Here is a 24,979-nt window from a genome sequence, read left to right as displayed (position 1 = left end):
CTTTTCCTCTAAAGCCAGAGCATGTTTCACCATCTGAATTGTCCAGGAAATGCATTTAAAAAAAGTCTGTTATCAGGATTTTATCCAAAAATAATGTGTGTGTTCTATATGTGTTTATATACTTAAGGCCAGATAAGCTGTCAGATATAAATCAGATAGGAGCTCTTCAACATGACTAAGGTGGAGAGGTTTTCTCTATAACAGGAAGAGAGCACAATAGGCATAATTTGTGCGTGCGTGCGTGCGTGTGGCCTCCTTTCTTCAGAGTGACTTCACTCTCCAGCAACCCTGCTTTTTTTATGGAAAATCATGAAAACTGCCCCCAATTTCCTGACTTTATTTTTACATGTGTTGTATGTACAACGGGAATGTAGCGTACAACACTGAAAGACGATAACGAGGCGGCAAATTGGTGAGCTGGTAAGAAATGAATGAGCTACTTGGCTGGCAAAAAAGTTGGAATTCCTAACGTAAATGAAAAACAACAGAAAAACCCCAAGAGAAATCACACGACTAAAAAAATAAAAAAAAAATTTAAATTGGAAAAATATGTCATCGTTCTGCTTTGAGAGCTCAAACTTAAGTGATGTTTCTAAAGTTAGATGCACGGCAGTGAGCTTGGAGGACATTTTGGTGCTTGGAGATCTACGGCATTTAATGAAGTCATCATGAGTGCATGAACCAACTTCCTGCTGTCTGTAGGAAAACATGTTTGAGTGTGCTAAACAGTGATCTTAAAGTTGAAGATTTTTCTTTTTTTGGTGTGATTTTCTTTTAATACTGTTTGCGCCAACATAAAATTCTGGCCCATGCCAAATTTCGAAAAAACATTTCTACATTTCTCATGGTTGTGTTCCCGTCGGCCATGGTGAGGATCTGAAGTGTGAGACCTTTGGCTTGGTGACCTGCATAATATCTCAAATAGGAAAGAGAAATGGGATAGCCTGGCACGCTATTCAACACCATAGCTATATAGTGTGATGCTGTGCCCATGGAAAAACAACACTGTGTGTTTGCAGGTCACTGTGCGTGTGCGTGCGCGTGCATCTTTCCCATCCACTGCCTGCAGGCCAGCCTGTGTGTGTGTGTGTGTGTGTGTGTGTGTGTGTGTGTGTGTGTGTGTGTGTGTGTGTGTGTGTGTGTGTGTGTGTGTGTGTGTGTGTGTGTGTGTGTGTGTGTGTGTGTGTGTGTGTGTGTGTGTGTGTGTGTGTGTTGTTTTATGACCCGCCATTGCAGAGTCAAGTATCTGAGGTGTTAGCTGCTTCAGATGGAGGCGACGACTCCTGGCCCTTTCATATGGAGGACAGCCAGGGATGTGGGAACAGAGACGGGTTCTGCAACACACAATACCCCCCCCCCATTTCATTGTTTTAACTCTGTCTAGTTGCTGATCATTTCCTTGCTTAGGTTTACAGCGCAACAGACAATTAAAAAAACATGTTGACCCTGCGGTGTGTGTATACACCAATTATATCTTACAACCATTAGAAGAACAGTTTGACGGTTTCTTTGCAAAATGTAGTTCATTCATCAGTACCGCTGCCATGTATGTAAGCTAAATATGGATTTAAAGCTAGCAGGCTATGGGCCTAGCTTAGCATAAAGACTGGAAACAGGGGGAAGCGGCTAGCCTGGCTCAAACCAGTATATCAATCAACTCATCTAACTCTCAGAAAAAAAGCAACGAGAACACTTCTCAAAATGTTGAACCATTCTTTCAAAATGTTGGCGAAAGCTCTGAAATTACTTTGAGGCGTTCAGTACATTGTTGTTTTGTGTGTCTTTTCTCTTAAAGTAGTGGAATTTGTTGTGTCATTGGTAGAAAACATTTTAAAACATATATTGTTTCATCACTAAGTAAGAGTAGGACCCACTTTGTTTTTTAGATAAAGTGTGTGAATGCTATACAATTTTTTTGTTTCACTTAAAACAGTTTCTCTTTACTTAAAAAAGGAGACCTCTGATTTAAAGCCAGGTGAAATCCAAATAAATCTGTTGGGCGTGTGGGAGAGAACTTTAGTTCAGATTCACATCAGGTTAATCAGAACTCTTCTTCTGTGAACTACAGTGCAGCCATTGTCCTGGACAGGAAGAGAAAATCTAATTTAACCCTACCCCACTCTCCAACAGCCCCCCAGTACCACCAACATCACCAACACCACCCCCACCCAAATACCTCCAGGCTAATTGGGTCTGAAATCAAACTCCACTCACCCTCGCTGGCCTTCCAGCACTGTGACGGACTCGGGGCAGGAACAGAGGGATCACTTTATATATATATAGAGAGAGCACAGAGGGATTCGGATTGGACAACAGTGTGTGTAAGAGGGCACTGATTAGAATTGTGATTGGGAAGACAAAAGGGAAAGGAAAGCGGAGCTAAACCGTGATCCTCCACTTAGACGTTTTCCAAATAATTTATGTAAGACTTTTATTCTACAAAAGTAGAATTAAAAGACATAAAATAAAAAAAGACTTCTTAAGATTAATTTAGAATTTGATTAATGAGGCCTGTTTATAATCGACCTTAAAGGGAAAATTCTGCGCCCTTCATGCCGATGTCCAATCAGTGCTGATGCCCAGAAAGCTGAGTTTGCACCTGCAAAATCCATTGTTACTCCTGCATCCAGCACCGTCATTTGACTTGACAGTAGAATAGTGTAATGTAAGGAAGAACTACAGGCTGTTTCAGCTTGGATTTCTCTGTGTAGCCAGCTCTATGACCCTCAAAAACGTCCTTGTGTTCTTCGCTTGTATTACAAACTAGCTATTTTTTCAACACGGAAAATGGCATCCCAATGTCCAGAGGACTTTAAGGACGAGGGTACTTTTGACATTTTTTGGGCTGACTTGGATATTTAGCCCTGGTTATTGGAGTCAGAGCGTTAGGCGGTGTGTAGGCTTTTTCAGTCAATGTAGAACGAACTGAAAAATGTGTTGTTTCAATTGACTACATTTTGCATCAACACTGGACGTCCACTTGAAAAGTACTGAATTTTCTCTTTAAATTGTATTAGCCAGTATTTACTTACTCACTGAACTCTCCTCCCAAGTATCTTCTAACAAATCAACTTCCTGCCCTCCTTAGATTAACATTGTGGATATCAAATACCTGGATTTAAGTGGGTTTCTACGTATTAAACATTGAATAAAGATATCTTAAGTGGTGTTTGTAGGCAGATTTTTCTACCTTTGAACAAAGCCAGGCTAGCTTCTTTTCCCCAATTTTCCTTGCTCTCCCTTGGATCAAAATTCTCATTAAACTCCGCCAGAAGGTAAAAATCTAATCCTTTTGAATTATGCCAACTTCCCATCAGTTTATAAATCTTAAATTGTTTCAAGGCCCCTTCATTTCCTCCTGTTTTATCCACCATTCTGAAGTAGAGTAACCCACTTTTCTTACTGTAAAGCCAACTGAATGCCTCTCCCAGTGTCTTACCCCCCAACTGACCACACACACACACACACACACACACACACACAGTTAATTAATTCACAGTGGATGACGCAGATGAATGGAAGTGAACGGCCTGGCGGGGCTGAAGGACACTCATTAAACAGGCCTCGTCCTATTTTAGCATTATACTCACCCAACCATCAAACCTGAATTTCGGTTTGGTTTATGTTGGATGAATCGCCGAAACAAAACTTAAAAGAAGTGTTGCGTGTCACTGATTCAAGAAGAACCCATGAAATGCACAGAAACAGAGAATTACTGTACTTTTTGATTTGTAGCTTTAACTTTTTAATATTGGAATAAATATGTGTTAAATCACGCTCCAGTGACAACACACAAACAGAAATGGTGTGTCTCTGCTGCTTTCACAATGTTTCACTGGAAAGGCAGCGTGCTGAATGAGATTTTAATGATTTGGTGTGGTGTGAAATAAAGTCACATGTCCGCAGTAATGACTGGTGTCTGCAGGCTGTCTTGAAGTGTGTGTGCATTGTATTCGTTGCAGTCTAAGATAAAACGGGAGCGCAGAGGTGAACTGGTGTGACTGTTTCGCAATCTGACCGTGCGATCGGCCTCATTATGCATCCGTTGTAATCAGACCTAGTTCTGTTAGTAGTTGTGGGTCGTTTGAATGTTCACTCTAAACTGCATAGAGCTGAGCTCATCAGTATTTATGTCCAGTAAGTAGAACAGTCAGACTGAATGTGCTGGTGCACTCCTACTGGGACTGGACCCATTAGGATTTCTGTGGCATGTTTCCACACGGATCAAGTCTTAATTCAATGAAAAGACGACTACAGAACAGGGTTAAAAGTGGACAGAAAGAAATTACATTTATAAATCTGTTTAAGACCACTGTATCACTCAGTTATCACCTCCTTTATACAAAGAGATTAAGATTAGCTTGGTAAACCATAAAACAGTGTGAACGAGCCAATAAATGTATAATTTTTTGGTGTTTGTTAAAGGTAGATGACGCCGTATGTAACGCATATGTAGTACTGCTCAGGGCATGTCTACATTAACTTTGAAAACGGGGTTTTAAAACAAAAACGATCTCCATCCACACATGCGTTTCAGCATCGTTTTCGAAATGATTCGCGTCCAGACTTGCTCCCTTGAAAACGAATATCACATGACTATTCACGTACACTGGGCCTGCGTGTGCCGGTGTAAACAGGAAGTACATTGGTTGCAGTAGTAGAATTATAAAATGCAGAATGGAACTGCGCAACAGCTGCTTGCAAAGACAACTAACAGCTAGGTCAACAACGCCTGGAATCAGTTATCCATGTTGAATTAACCTGTTAGTCGATCGGTAATCAAGGCTGTTGTTGTTGTTCTCTTCCGAAAAAGGGTCACGTGGTAAGGGGGTGACGAATCGTAACTCCCAAGACCCAATCAAATAGTGAAGGTGGGTGCCTACGTCATCATTTTCGAACTGCTTCGTTTTCCGCCATCCACACTATCAGGAAAACGTGGCGTTTTCAAACTTATCCGTCCTCGGGAGCGTTTTCAAACTCTTCCGTTTTCGGTGCCCGAAAACTCCGGTATAGTGTGGACGCTCGGTGCGAATGCAGCAAAAGATATTTGGATTCAAATGACAACGGGTTAGTGTAGACATGCCCTCAGCCTGCGAAAGCACTCGTAACATTTCTTATGTAGATTTTTGTGGCTTCCCATATTTTTAAATGTTACCAAATGATTCCCTAATGGAGAAAAAAAGCTATTGCCACACACTATGGGAAATAAAGGTTCTAGCATTTTTATAGCTTGACCCATTCTATGGTCTAATGCTGCGTTCAACCATCAACTCAAAGGCAACGTAAAGTATATTTAACTGTACTTAATTGGAATAGTTATTTGGTAAAATGTTTAAAAAAATACCTTGAAAATGTGGCGTTAAATTGTGTTCTCTACTGCCAAAGAGACATAAGTTCGTCAGTTAAGCCATGATTTTTGTTTGTGTCGTGCACCTGGAACTCTTGGAGGTTGGAAATTTCAACTGGGAGCATTTCATGCCTCAGAATCGTCTGGAACGCTTCGTAAAAGTCTGTATATCTGGGCCTCTGACGCCTCAATTCTGACCATTCGTCTTTTGACCCTGTTGCATATTCCAGGTCTGAAAAGTGCTACAAAGTCAGCCAACCCAAGAGTCCAATGTCATTTCTTTGTAAGAGTCACAGAATCAACTTGAAAATGCTTTAATTGTGACATTTTCCGGCATTTCTTGTAAAACCTCACATGGCAAAAAATTCCACTCGATTGCTGTTTGGACCTTATCAACAAACACAAGCAATTTAAATATTCAGGCAAAACAACCTACTTTTTACCAATTTGGTCCAACCATTACATAACTTTTCGGCCGTTTTTGATTTGTGTCTCATAGGAAAGGTAACAACCACAGGGGTAGCCGGTGTTTCCATGAGAGAGACAACCTCTGTTTGGCAACCATTGACTTGTATTTGATCCTTTGACCCGAACTAACCACTGACTGAGCTTCATGACAATCGCTGCTGCATTATTTCTATGGTAATTGTCACCATTAACTAAGTTTTGTACTGTTATTTTCATGCTAATGTTATCTGATGTTGCTTTTGTCGTCGTCGTTGTTGTTGTTGTTGCTGCTGCTCTTTGCTCTCATGCCGTTTCTCGCCAAGCACCAGAGGAAGTCGGGGCTGTAAAGTGTTTGTTTTTATTTCACACCTCTCTATTTCACACCTATGTTTCCTGGTGTCTCGGCTCCACTGCAGCGTCTGCAGCACTAGAACTGTGTGAGAGCGTCGCGCATGAGGAAGAAAGAAGTGCTTCTTTAAGCTTTGAAGAAGGGTGATGTGGGATTTTGCTGTTGTCGGGTGGAAATCTCATCTTTGTTCGCTGTCAGTTTTTGTGGGGCTGAAAGTCTTTGTTTTCACACAGTGATGCATTCTGAAGCATATTAAAATATTTGTTTCAAAAGCCCCAACGACCCGTCTGATCAGAGATTAGGTCCTGCACTTATATTTTCTTTGCAGCCCCAGACTGTGTGGTAATAAAGACGTGACTGGAGCAGAGCAGGTGTGGTTTTAGGGACCAGTATGGTGTTAGGGGTTAGGGGCTGCACCCATCCCCCAGGTGGGATGGGTGCAGCCCCTAACCAAAAACCCTCAGACGTGGGTGGCTGAGCAGAGGAATGAACTACCCAGTACAGTGGACACGATGACACCAGTGAGTGGAGGAGTTTGGGGCGGGAAGGGCTTACTCTCATTTCACTTGTCCTGACAGACCGTTGAAAACACCCACCCGTTATCCTCCCCCTCCTCCCCCTCTCAATGGGACATTTGACACCCCCCCTCAGCTGCAAAGGCTCAGGAAGGATTTAGTGAACAGCGAAGGTCTCTTCAGTCACTTAATTTAATTCAGTGACTTAAATGACACGACTGTCGATCAGACACAGTGAGGCTGAGAAAACCTTGATGTTCAAAAAACAATCCTGTAATGTATGATTGTAGTTTATAATCAGTTACCCACAGTTCAGAGCATTTAGTCGCACAAAAATCCTTAGGAATATTATGTATTTCCTTCATCTCTCCTGTTTTTTCACCAAGGATTGTAGGATTTTTAGTTTTGCTAGTCGCAACCCATCAGTCTGTGTTCAGTCTGAGTCTACGAAAAATACAAACTAATGTGAAGGCAAAGTCACCTAAACTACACCATACTTTATGTACAGCACATTCAGATAAGCTGGCTGGAACAGGGAAGGAAGCGAATCGGTACAATGCAAGATTGCTTTTGTTTGGTATACCTTTTTATTAGAGATCTGACAGTAGAGAGATGATGAGAAATAATGTGAGAGAGCAAGGTAATGCAACAAAAGTCTTCTGCGAGACTTGAACCTCTGATGTTGGTGCCCTATACCTCTGGACAACCATTGCACCACCTCTTCTTCTGCATCAACGTTTTTTAATTAGCTCCAGGCCCGGTTTTAATTTAAATTGTTGGGAATTAGCTTTCAACATCTCTAGCCTGAATCCATGTCCGGGCAAATCATTTATATTTCTATGTCCCAGTTTAATACTACAAACGGTACTGATTGTATACAGAATGCACTGTACAATAACTGTAATAGTGTACTGTATTTGCTGTTAGTATGCCAATCAATGTACATGAACCAAACAAAGACTTTGGAATGCCACTCACCCGGAAGTTCATTTTTGATCTAAGAAATAGTGTTTGGCAAGACTACCAACTAAAGGTGCTTTTACCAGCTTTTTCCAGAGCTTTCAATCCTACCACATGGTCTTCATGAGCAGATGGACTTGGTACCTAATACCTGGAAAAACTTATGACATTCTCAGCAGCCTTAGCTCTGCTGTTTTTTCATGATAGGCCTTTCCCTCTGGAAAAAAGACATGGTTCTTGGAGATTTACAGATAAATTACTTTCTGTTTGTCAGATGCAACCAAAGATCTTAGTTCAGTTTCCAAAAAGGAAGAAGAAAAAAAAACGCTCAGAATGGTACAACTGTTATACTGTTTCCACAAGTGGCACAAGGTTAAGTTTTCCCCTCACACAGAGCCCTGCCCAGCTCAAATGAACTATAAGAGTGCCAGTGGACGGAGTGTGTTCCAGTGGATGCCAACACACACATAGCCTCACTCCATCATACTCAGAACCCAATTCATCCACCAACTGGCAATGATATTGTCATTTCCAGGGACAAGATTGTCTTACATCAACTCACACAAACTCATACAATACCTACATAGGACTAAACTCTTACCAACACACAAACACACGCCGGTAACAGCGTGAAAGCCAATCCCCTTGAGAAACTGAGCATTTTGCGCCAAAAGCTGGCGGAGGGGGAAATCGCATTAAGCGACGTGTGAAACCGCCATAGAAAAACCGATCAATTGAATGCAGCTAAAATTTCCTATTATGTCCCTAAATGTTCGCGAAGGGGGGGACTGTAAAGGTTAGACATCAGAGAGAAAAAGAGAGGGGCAGCTTCTCGGTAAAGAAAGGAATTCGTCACTCAAGCTCCTAAACTCTTAAATCTCCTTTAATGCGGTCCAATCAGCAGCCTCTAATGTTCACAGAGCGGGTTTCCCTCGCCGCTCAGACTTCAGGCTCTGCTCCGATTTTACGCCTCCTCTCTAAAGAGGAAAAACAATCTGGGTTCCCGAGTCTGTCTGTCTCTCTCTCTCTGTGTGTGTGTGTGTGTGTGTGTGTGTGTGTGTGTGTGTGTGTGTGTGTGTGTGTGTGTGTGTGTGTGTGAGTGTGAGTGATACTGTATGAGTGATGGGGGTCTGTATACCTCCCTCCCTCTCTTCCCATAGTGGTAGTGTTTTGGCTAGTGTCTCTGAAAGCCTTTTGAAGTCTCCGGTGTTATCTGGGTGTCAGCTGTAGTGAGGATGGTCAAGATGGGAGAACAACACCCAAACACACAAACAACCTGTGTGTTGCTGCGTGGACAACTGGAGTCGTTAAATGAAGTCGTACGTTGTGTTTTCCCTCCCATTTGAAGTGTGTGTCCTCGCACTTCCTCCGCTCTCGTATAGAACACAGCGAGTGTGGGCTCATCATGGCAGGCCTCCGAATATGTGAAGAAGCGTTATGGCAACAGAGGGCTATTTGTGGAGGACTACAAATAGCACAACTACTTAAAAGAACAACATAATTTATTTAGTCACTAAATCAAAGAACCACGTGAACTTCATATTCACACATGGGGGCGATCCATTCCTACATCCATTCATTAGCACGAAAACAGGAAACTGTGCGTGCACGCGCGCATATTGATGTAACGCGCAGGATAGTTTTGAATCCACTCACACACGCCCTGATCGCGGTCGGCTATGTGAGTTATAGTTTTGTTTCCCAGAAGGCCCTCCAAGCCCAGAGGACAGAGACACACACACACACACACTCAAGTTTGGATCATACAGTAAGCCAGGCGTAATTTATACTCCTCAAGCACCAATACCAGAAAGGTTCTTGGGGGAAATCAGGTGAAGGTGGAAAATTCACTACATGCAGGTGCTCAGTAATCAGATTATAATTTAGGAATATTTATTTCATATTTGATTTTGGGCTCGCGTCAGACACACACACATTTTTTCCTGCATCTGAATTTTGACAAAAAGTGTACTGTTCAGCTGTGGAAACGAGACTAATTTAGAATTATTTATTTCAGTATGAGTTGTTAGTCAGACTTTATTCAGATTCAATTATTTTGGATACACTGACACGCCGCTACGGGTAATGTTTTTTCCTTTCATGCCACCGCATCACACGATACTCCGCGGGATGGGTCCATTTCGTCATGCACATTCACTCCCGTATAAAAAGCCATTTAGAAAACCTGCGTGTGCCGTACAGTGGCAGAAAAACAAGTTTCTCCAGCAGGAATATCGGCATAGTAACCTGGATCATCTTAAACTTTTCGGCTCGTGGAAGAGACAAGGCGGTCATTACAATTTTTTTTTCATTACATTGTGCACTAACCCGAGTTTCCATTTGGGAAATACAAAAGTCCACTATGCTATTGATTATGGCTCATGTAACCATCCAGTATCTGTCATAATCATTTTTTTAACTGATTAATTCTAATATTATTGAGAAAAAAGTTCAAACTTAGCCTAAGCATACTGTAATATGTAATTTTTTTGTGTTATTGACATACTTTTGAGATGGGATTTTAAGAATTAGTTACAGTTAGCAAGCTAAGCTAACAGAAATGCTAATATGTGACCTATTTGGATTGAAAAGAGCTTATAAAAGGATATGGTTGATGCATCTGACCTGCCACTTTAAAAGGCTGGTTAATAATGATATAAACTGAGAAGGCTTCAAACCACATTTGAACAAGACCTAAAATTATGAAACATCACACCAATAACTTTAAATAAATGATAAAATAATTATGGTTAAGTCAGCATACAGTTGACATGTTTCTCTAATCAAAGGGGTTAACTGTCAGGTTTAATACCATCACCGTGCTTCAGATGTTTGTACTAGCTAACACATTTCTGAAGTTTTAATGGAGCTTCCTTATCTAGTAAGTCACTAGTTTGACACTAGCTAGGAGCTACTAAGAAATTATGGAAGACTTCGTCTCCACATGCGACTCTAGTGACCACTTGCGATCGGATCTCAAGAAGCACTACAGACTGGGTCAGACCAAATCAACAAGACGTTTGCCACACTCATGGTACCTCTCTATGTGCTTTTACAAAAAATTGTCTCAGTTCTGCGCTCTGCAGTTTTTTGTTTTTTTTTCAAATTTTCCTCGGTTATTTCCCTGACCTCTTTCCTAATTATGAGCTGGAACACCACCTTAGACCCCAGGGCAGAGGTCCTCGGGTCACTCCAAAGCTGAACTTAAGACTAAAGGTGAAACAAACCACAAGTTCAACCACCACTCAGCTGACACAGTCACCTAATGACACGGCAACAGAAGTGGGCTGAGGGTGGGAAAAACTCCCCAAAAGCAGTTTGTTTGTTGTTGGCAAAGACGGTCTTTGAAGACGCTTGTTTTGACTGTCGCCTCATGTGACTCTAATGTTAAACACTGTTTACGGACTTTGCATAAACACGTGTACTTCTTCTGCCCCTCAGATGTGACAGGTGCGTCCGTGTGTCCTCCAATGGCCCTGGATTCGGGCGTGGGGCTCCTGTGTCGCCTGTTCGAGCTTTGGGGGCAGACGCCGGCGGGTATCCTCGCTCTGACAGAGTGGCTGCTGGGAGATGAAGAAGCTGGCAAGGACACTGTCTCAGACGAAGACCCCAGTATGGTGAGAAGCCGTCACGTAGCCTCAAGAGCGACTTTGCCTTAATGACCTCAACTGACATTGTTCAATGCGGCACAAAAACATCACAAACGGTGACAGACATTTGACTTTAGACATCATGTTCTTAGCGGTGATTTCCATGAAGTGAAACTGATGACAGATGACCACGAAGGATGTCACAGCTTAATTTTCTACGGCTACACCAGGGTTAGTTTCTTAATTGCTAGGGTGGAACAAATAGGATGTTTATGCACCAAGTGTAAAATCACCACTTAAGGCTCTTGGCCTGCGATTCAGGGTTGGTGTAACTCTGTCTGTGGGGATCACAGGGACAGATGGCACTTTATTTTATTTCCCTCGCCCTTGTTTAGTTCTGCTCACAGCAGTGCAGTAGTCAAAATAGCTGAGTGCCTTTATCCACCAAGGTTTTTAGCTCTCAAGCCACAGTTGTGTAGCTTCCTGTTCCGTTTTGTAGGCACTGACGTTAAACAGCTGAGAGGCATTGTAAAGTAACTGTGAGCAAGGTAACAGAAAATTGCCCAAATATCTTCAGCTGTAAGGTGCTGTATTCTTAAAGCTTTACTTTAAGAATACAGCACCTTTAACTGACATGACTGATAAGCTGTTTCCTCTGTCAGGGTCTTACCAGACATTCCCATAAGATGCAAATGCTTTGTCTGCAGACAATATGAAACATGGTCAATACTAGCAGACATGAAAGAACAAAAGACAAAAAACTTTACTGCTTTGGTTCCCTGTAACCATTCTCATCAACCCAAGTTTCAGCCGCGGCAATCAATTTTTTTTTCAGTAAAAGAAACCCAGTGTGCACTACCTGATGGAGCGTTTAGTAGCTAAAGATCCAGATATGCCGCTCAGGATTTGGCTGAAATAAAACTGTAATCAGAGGCCCAGAAAAACGACTAATCATAAATGCATGTTGCACTGTGACTGCTCAATGAGTAAATAGTTAAAGGTTTGCTAACATGCTCAACATATCAATTTTATAATTGTTGATTAACCATACTCCCATTTTGCTTGTGACCAGGACGAAGAGGACTTCCTGTTTGAGAAGGGGGATCTGAACCTGTGGGCCGAGCCGGTCCAGTGGGTGAAGCTGCTTCACGGACACATCGGCTCCCTCATCCTGGCCTCCGGGCGGACCAGGGCCCCAGGGATTGCAGGGCAGGACCAGGTCCACCGAATCCGTACACTGTCGACCCGGGCTCGTACCAAGGCACTCGGCTCCCAGCAGGCCCTGGACTCCCTCCCTGCCCTGCCCCAGTTCTCCTCCCCCATGGAGCACGCCCGGCTGGTGCTGCGGCACCAGAAGGCCACTCTGGCTCTAGATGTGCTTGAGAGGCTGAGGTAGAGGAGGTAGCAGGGTTTGACTTTTTTTATTTTATTTTAGGTACAATTTGTTAAAGTCAAGGTTCCTAATATGGAAATTAAAGAAAAGTATCAACGTTTGAGACCACAGACTGGCTTTGTGGTCCAATATCACAACAAGGGAATGAAGGAAACAACGGGATTATTTTTTCTACTTTGTACTTGTCTCTCACTTTGTCTTACAAATGTTCATTGATTACCAGATGTGTTTTTAATTTTTACGATTACCATTCCTTGATGTCTTTTAAATTAAACATTATGTCTAAAATCACTGCACCTTTTGATTCCCTTGTCCTATTTTCCCATGAAAAGGAAGGCGCCAAGTGTCAACAACAATTTAAATGCCGTGCAATATGCTTGCGGAAGCCATTACAATAACTCAGCGCCGGGTCTCGTCCAAAGCAACACTCGACGCACTGTGCTCCTATCAGCGGGGCAAGTGTCACACGACAAACACTCCTAACAGTGTCAGCATTGAGCTCGCAGCCCGCTCTGCTTCCTCCACGTCTACCAGGGATTTAAGGGTCGGGGAACAAAACAACGACCAAAGCTTCAAGCGTCGGCTTCAATGGCGCGATTGTTTTCCGGCGACGTGAGCTTTACAACCCAGGGCATGGGATTGTGAAGGCGAGTGTTTTCTTCTCTTGACACGTCACCAAAGTTGTATTTCAGTGTACGCTCCGACTTCTACTGTATGTTTATACGAGGTGTTATTTTCCTGCGATATTTAATTTACTGCAGGATTCTTCCCATTGGACTGTGATTTTATGCTTCCCTCTACTTTTCCTAGTTGTGTAATTAGGAGGACGGCACAATGGACTACTGTCCTCTCTCTCTCTCTCTCTCTCTCTCTCTCTCTCTCTCTCTCTCTCTCTCTCTCTCTCTCTCTCTCTCTCTCTCTCTCTCTCTCTCTCTCTCTCTCTCTCTGTGTGTGTGTTAATGCTGGCCTCTCATACAGCTGGACCCTTCTCCCTCCCTGGTAGCCATGTTCCCTGTTACAGTAAAACTGACGTAATGTTTTGGAACAGCTCGTAAATAAAAAAAATAAAAAACACAGCCGTGTGATGGGAGAGAGAGAGAGAGAGCGGTCTCTGCGGACGAGGACATGTTCAAGGGATTTCTCAGGAGCCTTCGCCGTGTCTGTCCTTCACATTAAACTATTTATCACAACTTGCAAAGCAACAAAATAGTCCTGGGGCAACCCTCGGACTAATTTTAGGGTTGGTAGTAGTAGATTCCAAGCTCTTATGTCACTTGTTTTTCGCTTGTTGCTATTTCCCCTCCCACTTTTTTTTTTTTGGTAACATCCCTCCCCGCTTCTCCAACCAAACCATACAGCACTTAAAGAAATATTGAATCATGTCACAGAAAAAAAAACATTTTTCTTTTTATATATATAACCACTCTTCCAATTATGATCCCATGTGGAAAAGGCTTAATGGTTACCAGTGTCGCAGAAACCAGCAATTTCTGGTGATATGTGTCGCACAGCGTTGGAGCGCTGATATAGATTCTAGTCCACTGCTGCCAACACTGCAATCTTTCCACTGGGTAAATTATTTTTTTTATTTTTTAAACTTCACATAACTCCAAGAGTGCAGCCGAGTAGTTTGACATTTTCATGTGAACATTCTGCCATCCTGAGAAGGTTACATCACGCAAGCTTATTGCAACCGCACTGCACTCTTTGACTTCACAAAGAAGTGGAGGGGGGGGACTGTGGTTAAAGGACCAAAATCATCCCTAAACATGCCCCTCTGTGTCTGGGGCCCTACTGAAAAAATAAAAACAGGGGACATTAAAAGACACCTTCTCTTCCATAAGAGTGTGACATTATCACAGCTACATGGGGCCTGAATGGGCCTTAAAATCGAGTTCCAGCTCCGGCCAGCAGGTGGCACCCCCTGTCTTTTCTTTACACACAGTTCTCGCCTTGCCCTCATGGGGACAGTGTTGCTCTGCTGTGCCACATAAAAAAAAAAAAAAAAAAAAAAACACACATTCCTGCAGTCTGGGCTGAGATTGGGGAAAAAAACAAGTCAGGGAGGAACTTAAAGAGTGGCTCAAAAAAAAAAAAAAAAAAAAAAAAAAAAAAAATTTAACCAAAGCATTAGAATGACTCAACGTGTTGTTTAGGAGCGATTCTTAATAATCTGGAGAGGAAGTCAACATATTGATGTTTAGATTTTGAGACAATAGTAAAGTAGGTCATGTGTAGTGTACTCTGAATAAGCTGCTGTTGTGCTGTGGAAGTTGATTATGCAACCGGATTGCTGCTAAAAATTGTACTTGCACTCTGCCTGGACTCCTCTCCGCTCATACTTGTGGTCTCACCCCATCACAGAGAGAGAGAGAGAGAGAGAGGAGAAGGGAGAGGCAGAGTTTCCTTCCATTACAAATACATGTGTCAGCTTCCAAGTGTGGTGGTCCAGAGGCGAGAAGGGTGGCCTTGTCACTGGTCGGTTGGTGGGTGCGAATCCCCAGAGGGCTTTGCTGGGAAGTTTATTGAGGAGTCTGTTTTCATTAAAAAAACACACACACACACACACACACACACACACACACACACACACACACACACACACACACACACACGTATAAGACCTAGGTGTTGATGTGTGTATGATTAATTTTGTTGGAGAAAAGCACGCATGCGTAGTAGACCCTCCTCATGTGTTCTACATTCTTTCTCAGCGAGAGTCAAACAAAAAAAAAAAAAAAGCAAAACCAACTTCCACAAAATTGGTTGTGTGATTAAAAAGTGTGTGTGTGTGTGGGGGGGGGGGGGGGACATTTTTTAGAGGGGTGTCAGGAGGATGGAGGAGGATGGAGGAGGGGGAGTCCGCTGGGGTTGGATTTCAAGGCGTGGTGTTAAAGAATAGGCGGCCAACCGGTGAATGGAAGTTTTTCTCCAGGAGGCGGCTCCTCTCAAAACTTTTGCGCCGACTTTGGTTCGCCCCTCCCCGGCCTCCGCCAGGCATTTATACCCACGCAAAAAGGGCTGGAGCGCACAGTGAGGCACTCTGGCTCAGCGCTTCTCGAGGGGAGGACATAAAGCCACCTACAACTCAACACAACAACCTTAACCCCCCGGTTTTTTTCTTTTTACCTCCTTTTTTTCTGCGGACTTAAAAAAAACTGCACACAAACTTTTTAAAGGCAACTTTTTCCCCCTCAACCAAAAACCAGTCGTGGCACAAACTACCGCTCCCGCACGTCGCGTTCAAGGATCCCGGCCGGTCCTCCATGAAAGACGGAGTGCAGCAGCAAACTTGGGGAAACGAGATGTCTGCGACCGTCTTGTCTGCGTTCTACGACATGGAGATGCTTTACAAGGTAAGAAGTTTGACAAGATGTGGGCTGTGTTTCTGGGATGCTCCGACTCTTTGCCTGCAACAAGTTGTCACGTTGCAGGGAAATACAGACGTGCCATGTGGTCAAAATAGTGAGAATCTGTGCCAGACGTGCATTTGCTAACTGGTGTCTTTTCTCCCCTACAGCAAGATAAAAGCATGAACATGAACGCCCTCCACATCAACAGCATGCTGGATAAGAAAGCAGTGGGAGCTCCGGTCACGTCTCCGGGCTCCGGTGGCCCCTTCTCGCCGGGATTTTTCCGCAGAAACTCAACCAGCAACTTGGAGGCGATGAACAACGGCAACAAGTACTCGATGGGCTCCTACGGCAGCCTGAAGGAAAACACGCCGAGCAGCAACAGCAGCAGCTCCACGGCTCTTATGAACAAGGAGAACAAGTTCCGCGACCGAGCGTACAGCGACAACGGAGACCGGGGTGTGCTGCAGCAGAAGCCCGGCTCTCAGATCAACTCCACCCGCTACAAGACGGAGCTGTGCCGGCCCTTCGAGGAGAACGGGTCCTGCAAGTACGGGGAGAAGTGTCAGTTCGCTCACGGCTACCACGAGTTGAGGAGCTTGTCCCGCCACCCTAAGTACAAAACGGAGCCGTGCCGCACCTTCCATACTATCGGTTTCTGCCCGTACGGTCCCCGGTGTCACTTCATCCACAACGCCGACGAGCGCCGGCCCGCTCCGGCCGCCAACGCCAACATGCAGGCGGGGGAGTCCAGGTCGGCTCGGGACCTGTGCGGCTACGGCCAGAGGGACATCCTGCCCCCGCAGCAGCTCGGCTACAACCAGAGGGACAGACCAAAGCTCCACCACAGCCTCAGCTTCTCCGGCTTCTCCACCCACCACGGCCTGGAGTCTCCCCTGCTCGACAGCCCCATGTCCCGGACTCCGCCGCCGGCCACCACCGGCTCCTCCTGCACGTCCACGTCGAGCTTCTACGAGGACGTGCTTTCTCCCAACTCCATGTCCTGCATAAACAGTGCCTTCAACTTCCCCGGGCAGGACCTAAAAGCCTTACTGGCCCCCCTGGCTGTGCACACCCCGAGCGGGTACGCCAACAACCACTCCAGCGGCTCCTACTACGGGAACATGCCGAGCAGCGCCTCCCCTCCGACCTACAACATGAGCCACTTGCAGGCGCTGCGCCGCCTCAGCGAGTCGCCGGTGTTCGAGCCTCCTCCCAGCCCGCCAGACTCGCTCTCTGACCGGGAGAGCTATGCGAGCGGGTCCCTCAGCTCTTCTGGGAGCCTCAGCGGCTCCGAGTCTCCGAGTCTGGACGCTGGAAAGCGTTTGCCAATCTTCAGCAGGCTGTCGATTTCAGATGACTAATCGATTGTTTTTTTTCCTCTCATATGGATTTACTGGACTGGTCAGGCGGGGTGGTTTGAGGAGCCACGGGTTGTCAGTGAGTGATGTAGACTGTCCTTCAAGCAGAGGATCCCGGTTAAGCTCACCTTTTTGCCCCTCCACTCCAATTTCAGCAGCAACCACCCTTCCGAAGTGCCTTTTGACTAAGACATTGAATCCCCACCAGCTCCTGGGGTGCTGACCCTGCTCTGACCTCCCTGGAGGGGGGCAAGAGTAGAGGATTCCACCCTACAGGGATCAATAAAGCTTCAAACATTAAAGTGTCCTTGACCTGGCATTAGTTTAGTATTTTTTTTTTTTCTCCTTGTATGTAATATAGCTGTATTAAAACTTAGATAGCAAACAGAAGGCATTCCATCAGTGCCTTGCCCGAGGGCTTCATGGCAGCCCCCTCCCTCTCCCTTTTTTTGCTCTATCAGGCAAAGCCACACTTTTTTCCTGGGATTAGATGTGTGGGTTAACATGACTTGACAAAGAAGAAGAGACTGTAAGCGGTTTTCAGATTTCCTCCCATCCTGCCAAGAATATGCCTTGACTCAAAGTAACTTTTTTTTTTTTCCCTTTTTATCAAAGTGTGTTTTTTTTTGTGTGTGTTTCTCTTGTCTTCTCTGAAAGCTTCAACTTCCATTCCAGATCTGTCTTCTCCCAGCGCCACCCAGTGGTCCGTTTGGTTAGTCTAGTTTGTTGCTTGGATAAAAAGCACTCTTGAGTTGGGTTTGTTTGGGGAAATCACTGCTGATGGTTGAATATATATTTTTTTAGCTGTTTTTGAGTGATATACATAGCTGTGCATAACTGGCTATGGACTATTTAACTTATTTATTATCTTGTGAAAAAAGTATAGGCTACATTGGTAATTTGTGTCCATACTGTATTTATCAAGTATGATGAAGCAATAGATCTATATTCTTTTATGTTTAAATTATGATCGCCATTATTAATCTGCATAAAGTGGAGTGTATGTTCTTTTCACAGTAATATATATATTTTGTTGGTTTTTTTTCCTCTTTTTTTTGTAACTTCACTTCGTTATTTTTATTGTAAATGAGTAAAAAAAATCTTAATTTAAGAGAACGTATGTGATATTTATTTCATTAATTTTGTTTCCTTGTTTACGTTTATTAAAAAAAAAAGTTTGCGTGATTGCTGTTTGCTCCTGAGGTTGTGTGTAAGTGCTGTAGAAGGCTTTTTTTTTTTTTTTTTTTTTTTTTTTTTTTTTTTTTTTGGAGGATCCCTATTTAGATGTTTCCGTAGAATGTATAAACAATGTGGTTGTACAGACCGTCCAAACCTTACTTCTTTTTTGTCGATCTAGATCAGACTTCAGTGACAAAGAACCCAAGTCAATAAATTAACCAAAAAGTATTTTATTTTATTTTTTGTTTTCTCTGTTTGCACGAGGTCACACTGTGATTCCAGCCACGTGCTAAAGAATGTAGCAATCCCTTGTGCCCCAGTATTATTGTGTAGTGCCTATATGGGGTTCACCATCTTGACATGCCTTAAAATTAACCAAATAAAGTATTTTTCCTACATGGCATCTTTTATACACAGGTTGAACTGAATGTAGTGTTGGATTCTGAAACTTTCATTTTGTATTTTTAAAGGTTGTTACCACTCAGACACTCTGACAAAAACAACCGTAACCTTTCTAAATCCCCATTCCTCTTATTAGATTTTCGTTTTGCCTCATATTTTTTTTAATATGAAATCTATTTTTGAGTTTGCTGGAGATGGATGTGGATGAACACGTTTGGTTTTGTACATAGTAGGTACAGGGGGATGCGCACTATGTACTTTTGACTACTTTATCAGAAGTAAAGCTTTTTGAATGTAACAAAAAAATGGACAAAAAAGACAACGAGAGTTGTGCTATTTTTTGGGGAGTCAGTTCACTACAAATTGAGTGTGAGACTGTTAACTTTGTACTGTACATTTTTTTTTTTGTAGTTCTCCCAATAAAAATCATTTTCGAAAAAAACAAACTTGAGACTGTCGGGCTGTGTTTCCTAAACCATGAAGGTTCAACAGGTGTGAGGACTAGACGTCCGGACAGAAAACATGAATTTCTCTGGTGGTGTTGCTCACAGAAAACCCATCAGATGTTACAGCACAGCTCTCTCCTCCAGTGGGAAAAAGCCTGGAGGGACGGAGTGTGTCCTGGGCACAGAGGAGCCCCAGCTGCCTCGTGGCACTACTTGGCATGGGGCCCTCAGAAGGGGCCTGTGGTCAGTATACAGTTTAAAAGCACTGACCTGCTAGTTTCCAGGGAAACGCATCTCCCTGAATCCCAATCTTCTGTCAAACCAAAGAACTGTATAGATTCGGCTCTGATTCAGGAACTAATTTGGCTTTGAAAGCTCTGCACAAACTGCAGCCCTGAATAAACTATGGAATATTACAGTGAACAAGACTTGGCTTTTAAAATGTGTTCTTCTAAGCCTTGGTGAAAAAAATGACGGTATAGCATGCTATAAAAATAATAATATAGTGTGTCATAAGGGCACATTATGGTGTGCTCAAGCTCCAAACACTAAAAATTTGTATTTTGCAAAGTTAAGTTACAACATTACCAAAAAAACTTCAATAAATACAGTTGGTTGAAAAATATGTTTTCACAGTAATATAAAAATAGATATTAGAGAGGGAATTACATTTACTGACACCAACTCTTACGAGTTGTCCAAATCCCTGTTGATGTTATATATTTTTTAATAGGCCGACATTTTCCATTTTTATCGGTAAATTTGCTATCGGGCAAATGAAACATCGCTACTTTCCACATGAAAATGCCCAATGTCAAACCCTATGACTAAAAAAATCGTTAAACAGTATAATAGTCATAGTAAAGCTTGCCAAAAAACGTCATAGTAGAGAATGTCAGAAAAAAAATTAAATAAATGTCATAGTAGAACATGTCAAGAAAAGTATTGTATGCTGAAAAAAATCATAGAAAATAATAGTACAGTATGTCCAAATAAGTCATAAAGAGTTATAGTATAGTATGATGAAAAAAGTAATCGTAAAGCTTGTCAAAAAAGATCATAGTATAGCACCTCGCGAAAAGTCATAGTATATCATGTCCAAGATGTTATTTTGTCCTGAAAAAATTCAATAAAAAGTAATAGTATAGCATGTTAAAAAAAGTCATATTATTGTATGCTGAATTTTTTTTTTTATAGTATGTTGAAATAAGTCATTAAAAAGGCAGTATGTTTGTTCTAGTATGGAGAACAAAGTCATAGTATTGTATTTTGAAATATGCCGTAAAATAGTCATAGCATAGTATGATGCTAAAAGTCATAGTATAGTATGTGGGAAGATATAAAAAGTCAAAGTATAGTATGACGAGAAAATCTTAAAAAAGTCAGTGAAGAATGATCATCAAAAAGTAATAGTAAAGAATATCAAAAAGTCAAAGTATAGCATTTCCAAAAAAGTCATAGTATAGTGTGATGGAAAAGGTCGTTAGAAAATGATATCGCACCACGGAAAAAGTCATAATTGTTCGACAAATAAAGTCATTGTATAGTATGTCAAAAATCATAAAAAAGTCATAGTATAGCATGTTGAAAAAGTCATGTAATTGTATGCTGAAAAAGGTTAATCAAAAAGTATTTCTAGCGTGCCGTAATAAGTCATAAAAAAGTCATAGTATAGTATGATGAAAAAGGTCACATTATTGTATGCTGAAAAAAACTATAAAAAACTCAGTATGGTATGTCCAAATAAGTCATTAAAATAATAGTATAGCATGTCGAAAAAAATCTTAAAATGTCAAAGTATATTGTAAGTCGAATTTGTCGTAAAAAAGTCACAGTAGTATAGCATAAGTCATAAAAGAAAAAAAAAATTCATAAAAAGGTCTTAAAATGTCAAAAAAAATTATTAAAAAGTATATATATTAAACTCATCGATAAAAAAAAATAGTATTTCCAAAAAAGTCATAGTAAAGACTGTTGGAAAAATCATAAAATTGTCATAGTATTTCCCAAAAAAAGTAAGAATTATTTTATGCTGAAAAAATCATAAAAAAAAAGTCAAGTATGTTGACAAAAGTCGAAGAAAAGTCATTAAAACGGGATAGTATGTCAAAACAAGGCTAAATTAAGCAATAGTATCGCATGTCGAAATAAGTCTTAGAAAAAACTCATAGTTGAAGTAAAGCATGATGAAAAAAGTCAAGGTATAGTATGTCGAAAAAAGTAAAGAAAAAGTTATTAAAAAATGCACAGTAAAGCATGTTAAAATAATAATAAAAAGTCATATTTTAGTATTGTAGCATGAAAAAGTCATACAATGTCATAATATAGGATGTCCAAAAAAGTCATAGTACAGTAAATAAAAAAATAAAAAAATAGCTCTTGCCCATGTTAAAATAAAATAAAGAAAGACATATTTTAGTATTGGCATTTGGAACAACACAGCTCCCAGGGTCACCAGGCAGTCAATCCCTCCACCATGTAAAGGTGGCGATTCATCGGAGGGGATAATACAGTATGACATAATACTACAAAACGTGATTGTAGCAAGGCATCAAAAAATATTGTATATTATACAAGCCATGGTTTAGTGTGCAACAAAATGCAATACAAAAGTACACTTCCTGTGCGACACTCAAGGATTTGCTGGCTCCCGAAATTGGTATTCGGCCATCAAAACTTTGAGAATGTCTTTTGTAGAAATAGGCTCAGATTAATTTATTTATTAAGTCATCCTTCTCTTCCTTTTTTAGCGTGCAGTTTCCAGACCAAAATTTACGAGGACTGAGTTTCTTCACTCGCTTTATACACATCTGTATAAATGTACTGAGAGGGGGGGGTCAGATTATAATGCCACATTATCAGTACATTCAATTAATTATAATTTTTGAGGTTTTCTGTTCCATAACCCACACTTTTCATATAGGATGTTAGTCACTACACCACAGAATGTTTGCCTTGCATCGTTCGGGTGCATTTGACAGCTGGGTCGTTTGTTTATTCAGCCCAAACAGCCAAAGACGTTAGCATTAATTAGCTGTAAGGTAGCTAGCGAGGGACGCAGCGAATGCGTGCCTTTCCTTCCGGCCTGCCTTCTCTCCTCGCGCCTTAGTCCTGCCCAGGAGAGACATGAGCGGAAGAGGTGGCACTTGGGAGAAGTTTGCCCTCAGTGATTTCTGTTAGAAAGCCAGAAATATCCTGAGGTTTAGGCAACAAACAGGGAGCAGTTTTCCCAGCCTCTGAATTCTAAATGAACACTGAGAAATGAAACATGATATCTTCCTTATTTTACCTTATAGTCTGTAACCTTAAAAGAGCTGTAGCCCTCATCTAAACTGTATAGACCGATAATCTATCTGTAATTCTATTCCCTAAATTCATTTGAAAATGTTGGTTGTAAACTCGTGTTCCTACGTAATCATTTTGGTCTTTTGAGCCATCAGTAAATATCTGAAAATGATTATTAAAACATTAATATATAGACTGGTTTGCACATTGTTCGACTTTGCTTTCCATAGTCCAAGTTTTCTTAAGCTCCATCAGACTAAAATCAACTTTAACTGTGAGAAAGCAGACATGGGGGATCATTAGTTAAAGGGAGTAGTGGAATTAAAACATGTTTATTTAACATCATATTACTTCAGATTTTTCTTTCTATCTTCAATCTACCTTTCAGATATCGTCCTACATTCTAGACTGTAATTTGAATTACTTACAGATTGGTTAGATATTTCACCAGCTATGTGCCATAGATTTCAACCAACCCAGTACTTTTTACCAGTTTAAATATTTTTAAAGCAGTAATAGGCCTGCAACCCATAAAATGCAGTTTTCAACTTCGACTCCACCGAAAAATTATCCATGTTTTTAAGTAAAATCTACTGCTGCTGCTGAGTAAAAACTACAACATTTCTCACTGAATGTTAATGGTGAGGATATGTAAAGTAGCTTATAAGTACTCAAGTTAAGTTCCCCTAAATTCTACTTAAGTACAGTTCTTGAGTACATGAGATGAAGGAGTGAATGATGACACTAAGCCGTGTGTTGTATTGGCTAACAGCTGGAGTGATTGCAAAATTGAAGAGCTTCAATCCCATATGAATGATCCTCTATGTCGCTTCACTTATTCATCTTTCACAGTGATCCCTCAGAAAGCTGTTATGGCAGGCCATATCGCAGCACTCTGAAGTCAGATGGGCTGAGATGGATGTATCTGTCTGGGAACTCAACACCAGACATTGACCCATAACTGATTAACTCCGCAGCTGTAAACGTGTCTCTACTATCAGTCACTTGAGCAGGTAAAACAGGGACATTGTTGCCTGTAGCAGGGCAAAATACCACCCTGATGGGTGATATGGTCGACCACGTCCAGACCAAATAAAAAAAAAACATGGCCTGCATTTTCCTGTTGTTGTGGTGACGTGATTTTACAGGGGCCCTTTCAAAGAGGGACTGTTTTCTGCAGGCTATTCTGCGAAGTTGTCGGCGGTGGCAAAGGCTTTAAGAAAATACAGGGCCCAGGAGTCATGTGGTGTCTGAGAGTTCACGCCAAGATAAGGCAAGCTGATAAGGGCCCTCGGCAAATATTTACTGTGTCCTCAGGGTTTCATAATGAAGTGTTTATCAGAGCAGAGCCAAAGGGCTGCACAATGTGTCGGGCCCTGCCAAGTAGGATCCGCGATCCTGTGACTCAGTGTGTGTGTGTGTGTGTGAAACATGAGTGTGTGCGGCTCAGTGTGTCAATCACAAACCCACATATAATGTTTGATTGTGTTAATGTTCATATATGTTATGTCTGTAAAAGACAAGTTTTATAAAGACACATCTATAAAACTTTTTTTTTTTTATATATAAGGATGTGTGCGTAGTGTTGTGTGTGTGTGTGTGTGTGTGCGCACAGGGGTCTCGATGGTTAATGGATCTGGAGCTCCTACAATGAAAGGAAACACTCTCTGACTTGTGATTAGGGCAGGAAGAGTCCCGCTTCCTGGCCACCACCCATTTCCACCTCTTCTTCGTGCTGCTGTTTTTCCCTCCTCCTTCAGTTTCCCTTCTTCTCTGTAGTGCCGGCTTTCGAGAAGTTACTATTTGTGTTCCACTGCCGCGCCGGGAAGGCCCGGCTCGTCCTGGTATTGTTTTGGCCCCGCTAAGCCCAGACCCCGGGGTCAAGCAGTAACAGCGCATGCCTTTTTGGACTTTGTTTTGCGGCCCCCACAGGTGCCAGATGGGTGGTGTTCTGCCAAATAGGGAGTGGAGAGCAGAAGTTGTTCATCATTTTTGTGTCACAAAAACCCCCAATCATTCCTTCCATTTTATTCCAATCCTCCTTTAGGTTTTGTTTTTGTTGATTTAGTAATCATGTAGACCCTTGAAGTATAATTGCTACTTATAATTAAAGTGAAATTAAAGTTAATTTTAGCAGGGAAAGCCTCCTGTTTCCAGGGCCCTGAGTCACTGGTTTCATAAATCACTGAAGAACCCTTCAAAGTCCCTTCTGTATGCTTATCTGTGATTGTCAAACCTTATGTTCTGGCTTTACAGTAAAACAATATGTAATGTCTGTTAGTGTCTGTGTGGGTGTGTAAAACTGGCCTGGAACTTCACCAGACTGGCACTGCGTCAAGGTTCAAACACACA

General features: G+C 42.0%; 2 protein-coding genes across 3 annotated transcripts in view; both read left to right on the top strand.

Moving 5' to 3' along the window:
* Positions 1-12,891, top strand: part of thada (THADA armadillo repeat containing) — a 96,065-nt gene extending 83,174 nt beyond the window's left edge. For both annotated transcript variants that reach the window (XM_054600106.1, XM_054600104.1), the window contains exons 37-38: positions 11,060-11,235; positions 12,281-12,891. In XM_054600106.1, the coding sequence (XP_054456081.1) occupies positions 11,060-11,235; positions 12,281-12,604 (500 nt within the window). In that variant the 3' untranslated portion in view covers positions 12,605-12,891. The remainder of the gene's footprint in view (positions 1-11,059; positions 11,236-12,280) is intronic.
* A 2,695-nt stretch (positions 12,892-15,586) lies between these two features.
* On the top strand, positions 15,587-19,335 carry zfp36l2 (zinc finger protein 36, C3H type-like 2). The gene is made up of 2 exons (XM_054600165.1): positions 15,587-15,957; positions 16,122-19,335. The coding sequence occupies exons 1-2, from the start codon at positions 15,868-15,870 to the stop codon at positions 17,316-17,318; spliced, it is 1,287 nt and encodes a 428-aa protein (XP_054456140.1). The 5' UTR covers positions 15,587-15,867; the 3' UTR covers positions 17,319-19,335.
* Positions 19,336-24,979: the final 5,644 nt, after the last annotated feature.

Source organism: Anoplopoma fimbria, chromosome 6 (genome assembly GCF_027596085.1).
Source record: "Anoplopoma fimbria isolate UVic2021 breed Golden Eagle Sablefish chromosome 6, Afim_UVic_2022, whole genome shotgun sequence".
In the NCBI taxonomy this organism is placed as follows: Eukaryota; Metazoa; Chordata; class Actinopteri; order Perciformes; family Anoplopomatidae; genus Anoplopoma; species Anoplopoma fimbria.
Note: the sequence above shows the minus strand (reverse complement) of the source record. Positions and strands in the feature narration are given on the sequence as shown.

Bases quoted from the DNA above. Each gene is read 5' to 3' on its own strand.
- zfp36l2 (XM_054600165.1), top strand. From the start codon at position 15,868: ATGAAAGACGGAGTGCAGCAGCAAACTTGGGGAAACGAGATGTCTGCG. The intron at 15,958-16,121 runs GTAAGAAGTTTG...TCTCCCCTACAG, and splicing joins ACATGGAGATGCTTTACAAG to CAAGATAAAAGCATGAACAT.